The 11,629-nt window shown below is 51.1% G+C and overlaps 1 protein-coding gene across 3 annotated transcripts in view; it reads left to right on the plus strand.

Annotated features, from left to right (window-relative positions):
• Nucleotides 1-11,629, plus strand: part of GPR161 (G protein-coupled receptor 161) — a 60,081-nt gene that overhangs the window by 45,777 nt on the left and 2,675 nt on the right. For all 3 annotated transcript variants that reach the window (XM_040229942.1, XM_040229943.1, XM_040229941.1), the window contains 3 exons: nucleotides 1,414-2,138; nucleotides 8,531-8,635; nucleotides 11,149-11,268. In XM_040229942.1, coding sequence (XP_040085876.1) covers nucleotides 1,414-2,138; nucleotides 8,531-8,635; nucleotides 11,149-11,268 — 950 coding nt within the window. The remainder of the gene's footprint in view (nucleotides 1-1,413; nucleotides 2,139-8,530; nucleotides 8,636-11,148; nucleotides 11,269-11,629) is intronic.

Here is an 11,629-nt window from a genome sequence, read left to right on the forward strand (position 1 = left end):
AGCATCAGTACTCAGCTGGCCAGCGAGGCTTAGTGCTCCCCAGCCCCCTAGCTCCTTGTCTCCCTGCTCCACCTTCACTCCTAGCCTGCCTGATTGAGCTACCAACAGCCTCCCTGCTGAGCCAGTGCATGCGTGCCAAGTCGCCTCAGTCATGTCTGACTCTCTGTGACCCCATGGACGGAGGCCTGCCAGGCCCCTCTCTCCATGGCAAAATTACATGTCATTCTCTCCTCCAAGGAATCTTCCTGACCCAGGGATCAAACCTGCATCTCTTATGTCTCTTGCATTGACAGGCGGTGCTCATGTGCATCTCTGCACCTTGCCAAGGCTCTGCCTCATCTGCTCCTGGACCAGTGCCTCTGATCTCTTAAGACCTGTGTTTATGTGCCATCTCCTCCAAGAAGTCTGCCCTGATTCTGCACTTGGGATCCAAGGCCCCATCAGTATGAATCAGTAACTCTCTAGGCCTCCCTCCTTCACAGAGCTAAGGGATTAGCAACCACCCCTGGTCTGTGGATTCCAGAACAAGAGGATTTGCAGGAAATTGCTGCCATGTGCCTTGGGGACTATAGAGTCAGGTTGCCTGGGTTTTTATCTTGTTTCTTCCTCTTCCTTATCTGGGACAGATTATCCTTTCGGGTCCTCAACTGTAAGATGAAGATAATGATACTGTCCAGCACTTCAAACATTTGTGAGGATTAAATGTAGCCCTTTCCACTCTAGAGCCTCATACTCTGCTTCTGTGCCTATCTCCCTCTGCATCTTTTTACCTATATTTCCAGTGCATAGCCAGGAGGAAAATGGCAACCCACTCCAGTATTCTTGCCTGGAGAATCCCATGGACAGAGGAGCTTAGTAGGCTCTGCTCCACGGGGTCACAGAGAGTCAGACACAACTTAGTAAGTGAGCACACACACCAGTGCATAGTACGAGGCTTGGCATGTGGCAGGCCTTCAGTTTGTTGAATGAATGAACCCCATAATGCTTAGAAGTTATTCTGGTTTCTGAGAACCCTCTGAAAACTGATCTAAAAGGATTAATGTTAGAAACACAGAAGTGATTTGGTTTGAGGCCTGACTCCTTAGAACTCCTGCACATGCCTCATGACTAGCCACACCCCCAAAATGAATGGACTCGCGTGGCGGCTTGGAGGCAGGGCTGCCTGAGCTCTGTGTCCTTCCTGGCACACAATCATTCTCTGATGAAGAGTCCCACGGGGCTGCATGATGTGGCCAGTCTGTGACTTGTCCAGGGGAGTTGGGAGAAGGTACTACTTTTAGAAGTATTCATCCTGTGGCTGACTGGAGTGAGAGAAATCCAACAAACTCCCTACCTAGGAAAGCAGTGCGCATCCATCCTGGTGTGTTTCTCCTCTGTTTTGCCTCTTCTCACCTCCCTCCATCCCTTTTGCAGCTACTATGCTGTCCTGTATCCCATGGCGTACCCGATGAAGATCACAGGCAACCGGGCTGTGATGGTGCTTGCCTACATCTGGCTTCACTCCCTCATCGGCTGCCTGCCACCTCTGTTTGGCTGGTCATCGGTGGAGTTTGACGAGTTCAAGTGGATGTGTGTGGCCGCGTGGCACCGGGAGCCTGGCTATACCGTGTTCTGGCAGATCTGGTGTGCCCTGCTCCCCTTCCTGGTCATGCTGGTGTGCTATGGCTTCATCTTCCGAGTGGCCAGGATCAAAGCACGGAAGGTGCATTGTGGCGCTGTGGTCACTGTGGAGGTGGGCGTGCAGAGGACTGGGAGGAAGAACTCCAGCACCTCTACCTCCTCCTCGGGCAGCAGGAAGAGCGCCTTTCAGGGTGTGGTCTATTCGGCCAACCAGTGCAAAGCCCTCGTCACCATCCTGGTGGTCATCGGTGCCTTCATGGCCACCTGGGGCCCCTACATGCTTGTCATCACCGCTGAGGCCCTCTGGGGGAAGAACTGTGTCTCCCCAACCCTGGAGACCTGGGCCACTTGGCTGTCCTTCACCAGCGCCATCTGCCACCCTCTGATCTATGGACTCTGGAACAAGACGGTGCGCAAGGAACTCCTGGGCATGTGCTTTGGGGATCGGTATTACCGGGAACCATTTGTACAGCGGCAGAGGACGTCTAGGCTCTTCAGCATTTCCAATAGGATCACAGGTAACTTGGAAACTTGTCAGCAGAGGGATGCCCACTCTCCCATAGGTGTAGTCTATGGTCCTCTCAGACACTCTAGCAGGTTGATGGGTGAGATCTCAGACTGACTGCAGCCTCGGGGCTTAAAGCACAGGTTTCCCTTGGGGAAGGAGCATCTCAGTGATTCCCAAGCAGATTTCCCAAGCTGGGCAGGGCAGAGGACACGAGTTCTGTGACCCCAGCCATGACCCACTGGCCTGGAAAATACAGTTAGTTCTATCTAGAAAAAAAAGAATTTAAGCATTGAACTAGGCTACCTTCTCCGTTCAGTGTTCCTTGAAGCAGAATCCTTTTTGAAGTGCTCCTTTCCCTCCTCGGCTGCTCCTACTGGACATACTCCTCCTTGAGCCCTTTCCTCACAGTAAGCCCTTTCCTACTGTACCGTCCCTAGTAATTCATGATGTCTTCAGGGCAAGCCTCTGCTCTGTCACTGGTCCTTCATGGCAGGTAGGTCTTTCTCAGGAGATGGAAGGAGTTTGACTATCTGATATGTGTTAAAGCTGCTCCTCCATCTGATAATTGATTTCAGAGCTAAGTTTCTGGACACAATCCCATGCCCTTTGATGAGATCCAAAGGAATTACTCTAGTTGGGATAAATTTTCTTAAGCTTTTTTCTTTTGAGATAATTTTAGACTCAGTGAAGATTTGGAAAGAGAATTCCCATCCCCTCAGCTTCTCCTTGTGCTAACATCTTGCCTAACCATAGCACCATGAGTTCTTGGCTATTAACAGCTATAAACTTGACTCAGATTTCACATGTATTCCTACTGATATCCTTTTTCTGTTCCAGGATCCAGTTCAGGATCCCGTGTTGTATTCAGTCGTAACATCTCCTTTGTCTTCTTCAATCTTTAACAAGTCTTTGTTCTTTCCTTGTCTTCCCTGACTTGACACTTTTGTAGAGTTCTGTTCAGGGAATTTGTAGACGGCCCCTCAATCTGTGTTTAGCTTATGTGTTCTCAAGGTGACCGTTTTGGCAGGATGCTGGGCCGGTGATGTGCTCTTCCTAGTAAGCATACCAGGGGCACATATATCTGTAGGTCTTACTACCAGCTAATTTTATTCTTGATCTCTTGGTTGATATCATAGCCTAGGCTGCTACAACAAAATACCAGAGAATGCATGGCTTAAACCAAAGGCATTAATTTTTCCACAGTTCAGCAGGCTGGAGTCTGAATTTAGAGTGGCACATGGTTGAGTTTTGGTGGGGCTTTCTCCCTGGCTGTCCTCTTGCTCTGTCCTGCCATGGTGGAGGGTTAGGAGAGAGCAAGCTCTCTGGTCTTCCCACCCTTGTGACCTCTTCTAAACCTAATTATCTCCCCAAGAACCCACTGCCGAATACCGTCACACTGGGAGTTAGGGCTTCAGTATAGAAATTTGGGGGAATACTTTCAGTCCATACAGTTAGGTTGATGTCTGGCAGGCTTCCCCACTGTAGATCCACTATTTTTTCCATTGTCATTAATGAGTACAGCAGAGGAGATACTTAGAGGTTATGAAAATATCCTATTTCCCCTTCAGACTTCACCCACTGTTTGTAGCGTGCGTTGGTGGATCTTGCCTCCAAAGTTACCACTCTGTTGTTTGAGGGAGATTGTCACCTGGATGAGCTATTGGAAGGGAGACTCTGAGGGCACTTATCAGATCATATTCATGAAAAGAGCCACGTGGTTCAGAGTGCAGTTCCAGTCTCTTGCCAGATGACTTTGGGCAACTCACTGCTTGAGTTAATTTTTCATTTCCAGGAAATAGGCTTTCCACCTCCCCTCCCAAGAGAGTGAAAATTACAACCCTTAATTATGAGTACTCCAGAGTAGTGATGATAGGAGATCTGTTCCATGTGGCAGCAAACCAACATCACTAATTTACCTCATGAACTAACGGAGTGTTTTTTCTTGAGAAAGGAAGAAATTCTGGGACTTTTAAAAATTTTATTTATTTTGTAATTGAAGGATAATTGCTTTATAGACTTTTGTTGTTTTATGTCAGACCTCAACGTATATATAGGTATACATATATGCTCTCCCTTTTGAACCTCCCTCCTTATTTTGACCATAGGAGAAAAAAACATCTCTCGGGATCCCAGTATTTTAGCTCCTGAATTTCACCCCTTGCTACTGTCAAGACTGTGATTCCAAGTATGACTTGTGAGCCAGGAGGAATACATTCAGGGTTTGGTTTCATTTCACTGATTAACCTATTTGTTCAGATTTTGTAAAATCAATTATCTTCCAGGCAAAGAAAAAATAAACATTTTCGATTCCAATGACGTTAAGAATGAGGAAAGAGAACGGAGGAGGAGAGGGTAGATAGAATAAAAAGAAACATCTGTTTTGGGGGCCAAGATTTTCTGTGTGAGCCACTTGGGATTATCCTAGACGAGCTGTCAGGCTGTGAGTACAGATGGAAAACACCAGCTGCGGTTGCACTGGCAAGCTCAAGGCAGTGAGCGGTCTCTTCATTGAGGGAGAAGCAGTCTTGTGGGTTGTTTTTGGGCTGAAGAGCATTTGGGATGATGGGTTCTGAATTGTTGGCCTTCCCTTGAATCAGAGCTGGAGGCATCCCTGCTGTCTCTTCTCTAGATGTCCTGACTTTAGGAGGTGGGCAACAGCATTGGCAAGAGTCTTTAAAAAAAAAGCAGAATGCAGTGCCCATCCCATCCCTGAACCCTACTCTGGTCATACCAGGAAAACCCATGGCCTTTCTGATTAGGAGGGAGAACCCTGACCTCCACCTTACATCCCTGTCCTCTGGCTGAGCCAGGGCTGTGACCAGACCCTGGGCTGGCACCCTGTGCAGGCATGACTTGCCTCTGCAGCAGATGCCTAAACCCCAGTGGGCTTTCCCTGCCCCAGCCTGCTTCAGGCTACCCCTCTTACACTCAGAGAAGGAACTTGCTCTCTCCTGTTAGCACAGCATTAGAAGGGTGATAAGATTTGTTCCAAAGCCAGCAAGAAAAGACTCAGAAGCCCTCTCTCGGTTTTGTTCCTCTCCATTTGCATGAGCACCTGGAAAGTTCTCACCAAAGGATTCAGTACCTGGAATTATAAACTTTCCTCACAGTGCTTGTGAGCAGGTGTAGTGGCATTCCACAAACACCTGGCGTTTTCTACTGCCCCTGACATGCCAGGAGTTCTACATAGGCAGTCACGTTTATTAAGATTTCATATGTAGATTTTACCCATAATCCATGAATTTTGGTTTTCTCATGCTATTAGCCCCAAACTGAAAAAGTGCATCAGTTTAGGTTTTCCCTGGGTACCACTCTCACCAGGCCACTACAATACCTTCTGCCTGTGAAGGCTTGTTAGCAGATTACCATGGCGCTCCCTGAGGTATTGAGATCTCTGGCCTCCCTGATGGTTGCCAGGCAGGGCCACCTCATGGTGGGTAGGTCAGCTCTGGAGTGGACATTGATTCTAGTGCTGAAAGGTGCTGCTGCTGCTGCTAAGTCACTTCAGTCATGTCCGACTCTGTGCGACCCCATAGACAGCATCCCACCAGGCTCCCCTGTCCCTGGGATTCTCCAGGCAAGAACACTGGAGTGGGTTGCCATTTCCTTCTCCAATGCATGAAAGTGAAAAGCGAAAGTGAAGTCGCTCAGTCATGTCCAACTGTTAGCAACCCCATGGACTACAGCCCACCAGGCTCCTCTGTCCATGGGATTTTCCAGGCAAGAGTACTGGAGTGGGGTGCCATTGCCTTCTCCAGCTGAAAGGTGCACTAAATGCTAATATTTGGTCTTAGGAGTTCAGTTCAGTCGCTCAGTCATGTCCGACTCTTTGTGACCCCATGAACCGCAGCACGCCAGGCTTCCCTGTCCATCACCAACTCCTGGAGTTCACCCAAACTGAGTTGGTGATGCCATCCAACCATCACATCCTCTGTCATCCCCTTCTCCTCCTGCCTTCAATCTTTCCCAGCATCAGGGTCTTTTCCAATGAGTCAGCTCTTCGCATCAGGTGGCCAAAGTATTGAAGTTTCAGCTTCAACATCAGTCCTTCCAGTGAAGGCTACACTACAAATCCAAAGCTGATAGGTGGCTGCAGGCGTTGGAGCAAAGATGAGGATTTCAGGAGAAAGGGCCAGCGGCTCATCTGGCAGCACTGCCACCAGGCCCGACTCGCAGGCGTGGAGGGAGGCCTCTCCAGATGCCACTCCCACCTGGTGCTCGAAGTTCCTGAAACTGGGGATAGAGCCTTCCCAGTTATCTTGTGGAGAAAAGGACACTGGCTTCCATTTGCTAGAGGAAATGGCCCACCTCACGGCCTTCGTGAGGTTTGGACTGGAGGGTAAGAGGCCCGGGGCCTCTGAATGTCCCCCCGCTTGCTTCTCCAGGTTCCTTTCCTGAGCCACCGCGAGGGCTTCTGGTTGCTTCAGAGTGCCAGTTTCACCCCAGAATGGCACTCTGCTCCTGTGGCCTCTGCAAGGCGCTCGTGGCTCTCTTGGCAGCGCCAGGCTTCTGATCCGATCTCTGGGCCTGTCACTTTGTGCCTGTTCCTTTATTTCTTAAAAAAAATTTTTTTCTTTTAAAAAGGGCTGGACTGGGCCCAGTCTAGTGTGTTGTTGCTTCATGTGAAGAAACTCTGGGGTGCTGCACCCATTCTCTAGTGATAAATGCTGGATAAACAGAGAATAGAGTCACCACTTGGCTGCCCTGTTTCCTGATCTCTTAGCTGAGCCGCACTGGCCTGGTTCCAGTGAGTCCTCCCACTGGTGGAGACCAGGACTTGTGCTTAGCTTTCACCGCAGCCTCAGGGATGTGTCCAAAGCCCACTGTGGCCTCAGCTGTCCCAGTTGGCAGTGGGTGTACCCCCACAGGCCGCCCTCCTCAAGCCAGGCTTCCTGCTGAGACATAGTCATATTCTGAGGCCAAGACCCTGCAGGTGGATGATCACGTTTGGAATCTTCTCTGGATCCAGCCCCCTACACCAACCCCTAGGAGAGGCGGCAGCCCCTTGCAAAAATGTTCTCCACACGTTTCATGAAAAGAGAAGCTCTGTCTGCATGGGCTGCCCACCCCAACCCCGACTGTCTCCTCCTTGGCTCTGAAAGAGGAGAGTCACCTTGTTCCCTTGAAGAGTTATGATGAAAGCATAGGCTGAGGCCTCTCCTGTCTGTAAGCGTGCTGTGGGGAAACTCAGGTGGTCTGCCATGGCAGGTCCTTCATGGCAGGTAGGTCTTTCTCAGGAGATGGGAGGAGTTTGACTTTTTGTGCTGTTTTTTTAATTGCTAGGAGTGCCTTTTTGTTATCTCCATGGTCTTTGTGGCCTCCAGCTCTTTTGTTCATAGATTCATTATTTCTTAATTTTCTGAGGACACCTAATTGGAATTTTGTTTTCTTAAGACAAACTCCCTGCACCCCCGTCTCCTGCAGATCCTTTCTTTATTCCTTCCTTTTCTGTTCCCCCCTCTCTGTTAGTGCTTGTCCTTAAATGTCTCCTGATCTTCACTGTCCCTCATGGTTAATAAGGCAGCCCTGAAAAGGGATCGGGAAACCCTGGGCAGTGGAGCAGATGGCACGTACACCGAAGGGTGGAGGGGCTGGGTCGTTTTACAGGGTGCCCCGCTCTTGGGCTCTGTGGGGCTTTTCTCTCTGACGGGTTGGATTTCCCTGGGGACGAGATCTCTGGCCTCCTGCCCGGGTTGAGGAAGGCAGTGGGGCGGGGGTCCCACTGTTCCCTAGGCAGCCTCTCATTGTTCCCTCAGTTTTGCCATGTTGCCATGTGCCTGGTGTCACTAAGGCCAGAGTCCCCCACTTCACTCAGTCTGCTCCCTGCCAGCATGGAGGGCAGGTGCCTGGAGCCCAAGTTGGGACCAGCCATAGAGGGGACCCGCTGCTTCCTGTAGAGTCTCCACTGAACCCCGCCTGCCCAGAGACTCCGAGCCTTCGGTCCTTAAGCTTTTGGGGGTCTCCTTCCAGGCTTCCCCCGTTGCCAGCCGCAGCCCTTTCTCAGGTCAGTGTTGTTGCCCACCCCCTGCCTTCCAACCTGCAAACATCCTCTCTGCTTGGGGGTTCCAGCCTCTTCTAAACTACCTTTTGGTATTCAGGTAGGCTTGGAAGTTAAAGGAGCGCCCACATGCGGTGGTCACGGGGAGATCTCCCGGGACCGCTCACTTTTCGCTCCCACCCGCCTTGTTGGTGTTTGACCTTTGTCACGAGCTCTTCCCCTCTGGTAGGACCCAGTGAATGCTGTCACAGACTCCCTGGGATGAGAACAAGGGGTGGAGTTGGGGAAAGGCAGCCAAGAGCTTGGGGTCTTCAGTGACTGCAGAGCGCCCTTTGCAGGGAGGACGGGGTGGACAGGAGAGGACTGGGCGCGAGTGTGCGGTCAATGCCGACCTTGCTTTGCAGACCTGGGCCTGGCCCCACACCTCACGGCCCTCATGGCAGGCGAGCAGCCCCTGGGGAGCAGCAGCAGCACCGGGGATACTGGCTTCAGCTGCTCTCAGGACTCAGGTAAGCGTCTCGCCTGTTGCATTTCCCCGGTTCCAGGCAGGAGCATGTGGGCGGGAGGAACGCCTCCCAGGGTGTAGGGGGTGAGAGTCAGGGTCTGGGTTTCCGGTCATGGCTTTTTGCTTTTCTGCATCTCTGTGCCCCAGTTTCTTCCTCTGTATAATGGGAATCTCAGCTCCTGTTCTCTCTGCCAGGCAGGGTTGTTGTGAGATTCAAATTGAGTGAAAGCCTTCAAAGTTAAAATGCTGGATGATCGTTAATTGTTCTGTGAGTTATAATGACCCCCAGCCAGGGCAGGCTCCAGAGTCCACCTGCCTGGTTTTCAGTCTTGAATTGGCTTTTTGAGAGCTGTGTTATCTCAGACAAGCTATTCAATTTTTTCTAAACTTGTGAGGCTCCCCGTTTGCCCCAGAACTTGGGCACTGTCCCTCTATCCCTCGTCATGTCTTTACACGCCTTGAGATCTGCCTATGGGGAACTTGGTCTCTCTGATGAAACGTATCTCCATGAATATCCTCCAGACCCTCCCTTCAGCTGCTGCCCAGGGCATGGTGCCAGCCCAGGGCTCTTCCCCTCAGCACTGGGCTTTGTGGGATCACAGTCTGCTGCTGTGCTCCCCAGCACATACCTGGAGCCCTGCACGAGGTGAGAGGCTCATGGCGGGGAGGGGCCGTATCCCTCCAGAGGGATGAAGAGCTGTCATTCACAGAGCTGATGAAGCACCGCATCCCAGGGTGGCATCTGTCCACGTGCTGGGCATGAACCCAGGGTTCTACAGCCCGGACCTCAACACAGCAGGCTAGCCATATTTCCCTCCCTGCTCTTCTTCCATCTCCCTAGCAGGAAACTTTTGGAAACTCCTCCCTGCTTTGATCTGTGTTTCGTCATCTGAGCCTGTATTGCGGAATTCTAGGGTAAAGGGCCACGGGCAGGGACCCAGACCAGGCCTCCTGTCTTGGAGCATTTCCCCTGGAGGTAGAACATTCCCTGAAAATGCGCCCCCACTGGCAGCCCAGAGGGTTAAACAACTGGTCACAGCCTCCCTTGTAGACCAAAGTCCCTCTTGTAACTTGAAGGACAGGAAGGTCGCTGTTGCTCCTCAGGCCCTCTTGAACCTCTTCTCAGACAACCAGTAGGGATCCAGAGGCAGGGACGTTTATTCACTAAAAAGATACTTACTTGCCAAGCCCCTGCCTTGAGCAGATACTACCCTATATTCCAGAGATGTGCTGGTGAGTGTACCTTATGCGGCTTTAAATTGGCAAATTGTGTGGGTGCAAATTATACCTCAGTAGTTCTGCTATTTAAAAAGGTCATAACAGTGATGAGTGCTGTGGGAGGGGAAGCCGAGTGCCGTGAGGACAGAGCGGACAGGTACGTGTCCCTGCTCGGGGGAGAGCACTTGGGGATGGGAGCATGAGAAAAGTTTCTCTGAGGAAGTGATGTTAAAGCCTGTGGAGTGAATAGGAGGTGACCAGGCAAAAAGGAGTAAGGGAACATGTAGTCAGAAGAGCGAGCTTGGGTTCTGGGGTCACACAGATTGGAATGTGAGCTTCAGCCTCCCTGCTCTCAGCGCATGGACCAGGCACCTGCTGCGCTCCAGGAGCTGCGTCACAGCTTCACATGCCCCAGCTCATAATTCTCGTGGCAATTCTATGAGGTAGACAGAATTATCCCCATTTTATACACCTTGGAGGCTGCTGAGGGACTAAGCAACCTGAGATCTGTCCACCTCGGGAGCCCGTGTGCGGAACCACCATACTGTGAAGTCCGCCAGAGGAGCACATCTGTGCAGGTTGTTCTGGGGGAACATGAGGAGCTCCTGGCTCTGCTTTCTTCCTAATTTGCTGAGCACCAGGCTTTGGAGGGTTGAAAGCTGGAGCCTAAGACAGAGGAGGGCTGGTCCCAACCTCTGCCCCAGTGTGGGGTCAGGGCTCTGCTCAGCCCTGCTCCCCTCCCCAGCCCTCCCCACCTGTCTACCCGGGTCTAATAGAGCTTCCTTCCTCTCTGCCTTCCCCCTACTTTTTGAGGGGCATATTTTTCAATCCCTTTTTGATCCCTAAAGAACTTTACACATGCAGCATTTATATGTTTATTTAGCCCAGCGTATTTTAACTAGAATGATAGAAATTCAAACTGTAAGAAAAACCACTCTGAACAGAAAGCCCTTTAATAATACCTCCTTCCTCCACTCAGCCTGACTCCCCTTCCCCAATCCAGGTCTGGCTGACTCAGCACTTCTGAGTATGTTAGTTCTGGCTGTAACCCATCCACTTGGATAACATTGCTGTTTTTGGTGTGCCTGAAAAGCAGCCCCAGTGGCTGGCTGCAAACTCCCTGAAATGGGACGAGAGACACTGTGTGTCCTGGACAAAGCTGCAAGGCAGTTGGATGCACCTGGCTGTGGGTTGGAATAAATGGGAGAGGAGTGCAAGGGATGTTTAGAGAGAGTGGGAAAGAACGTGCGAGGACTTGGTTTTGCCAATTAGAGGTGCACAGTTGGCCCTTGGTTTTAGGAACAGATGTCATGCTGCTTGAAGACTACACATCGGATGACAACCCTCTCTCCCATGGCACGTGCCCACCCAAGAGGAGGAGCTCGGTGACATTTGAAGATGAAGTGGAACAAATCAAAGGTTTGGTTTCTGTGGCTGATGGCTTCAGGGAAATGGGGAAGTGAAAGATCTTAGGAAAACTCCTCAGCCGAGCCTGCCCCACGCCCAGGACACCAGGGGCTCCACCCTTGCCCGTTTCCAAGTCACTCCCGACCTGACCTCTCTCACTTGAGGCCTTAGGCTTCTAACTCTCAGAGCAAACAGGGTCTAAGGCTGGGCAAGCAGTGGGCTACACAGACACACACACGCACACACACACACACACACAGACACACAGCTGATTCCCATCTCCCTCAGGAAGACACACACACGCACGCACACACACACACAGACACACCACTGATTCCCATCTCCTCCCTCAGGAAGACACACACGCACGCAC

Source organism: Oryx dammah, unplaced genomic scaffold (assembly GCF_014754425.2).
Source record: "Oryx dammah isolate SB20612 unplaced genomic scaffold, SCBI_Odam_1.1 HiC_scaffold_28, whole genome shotgun sequence".
Taxonomy (NCBI): Eukaryota; Metazoa; Chordata; class Mammalia; order Artiodactyla; family Bovidae; genus Oryx; species Oryx dammah.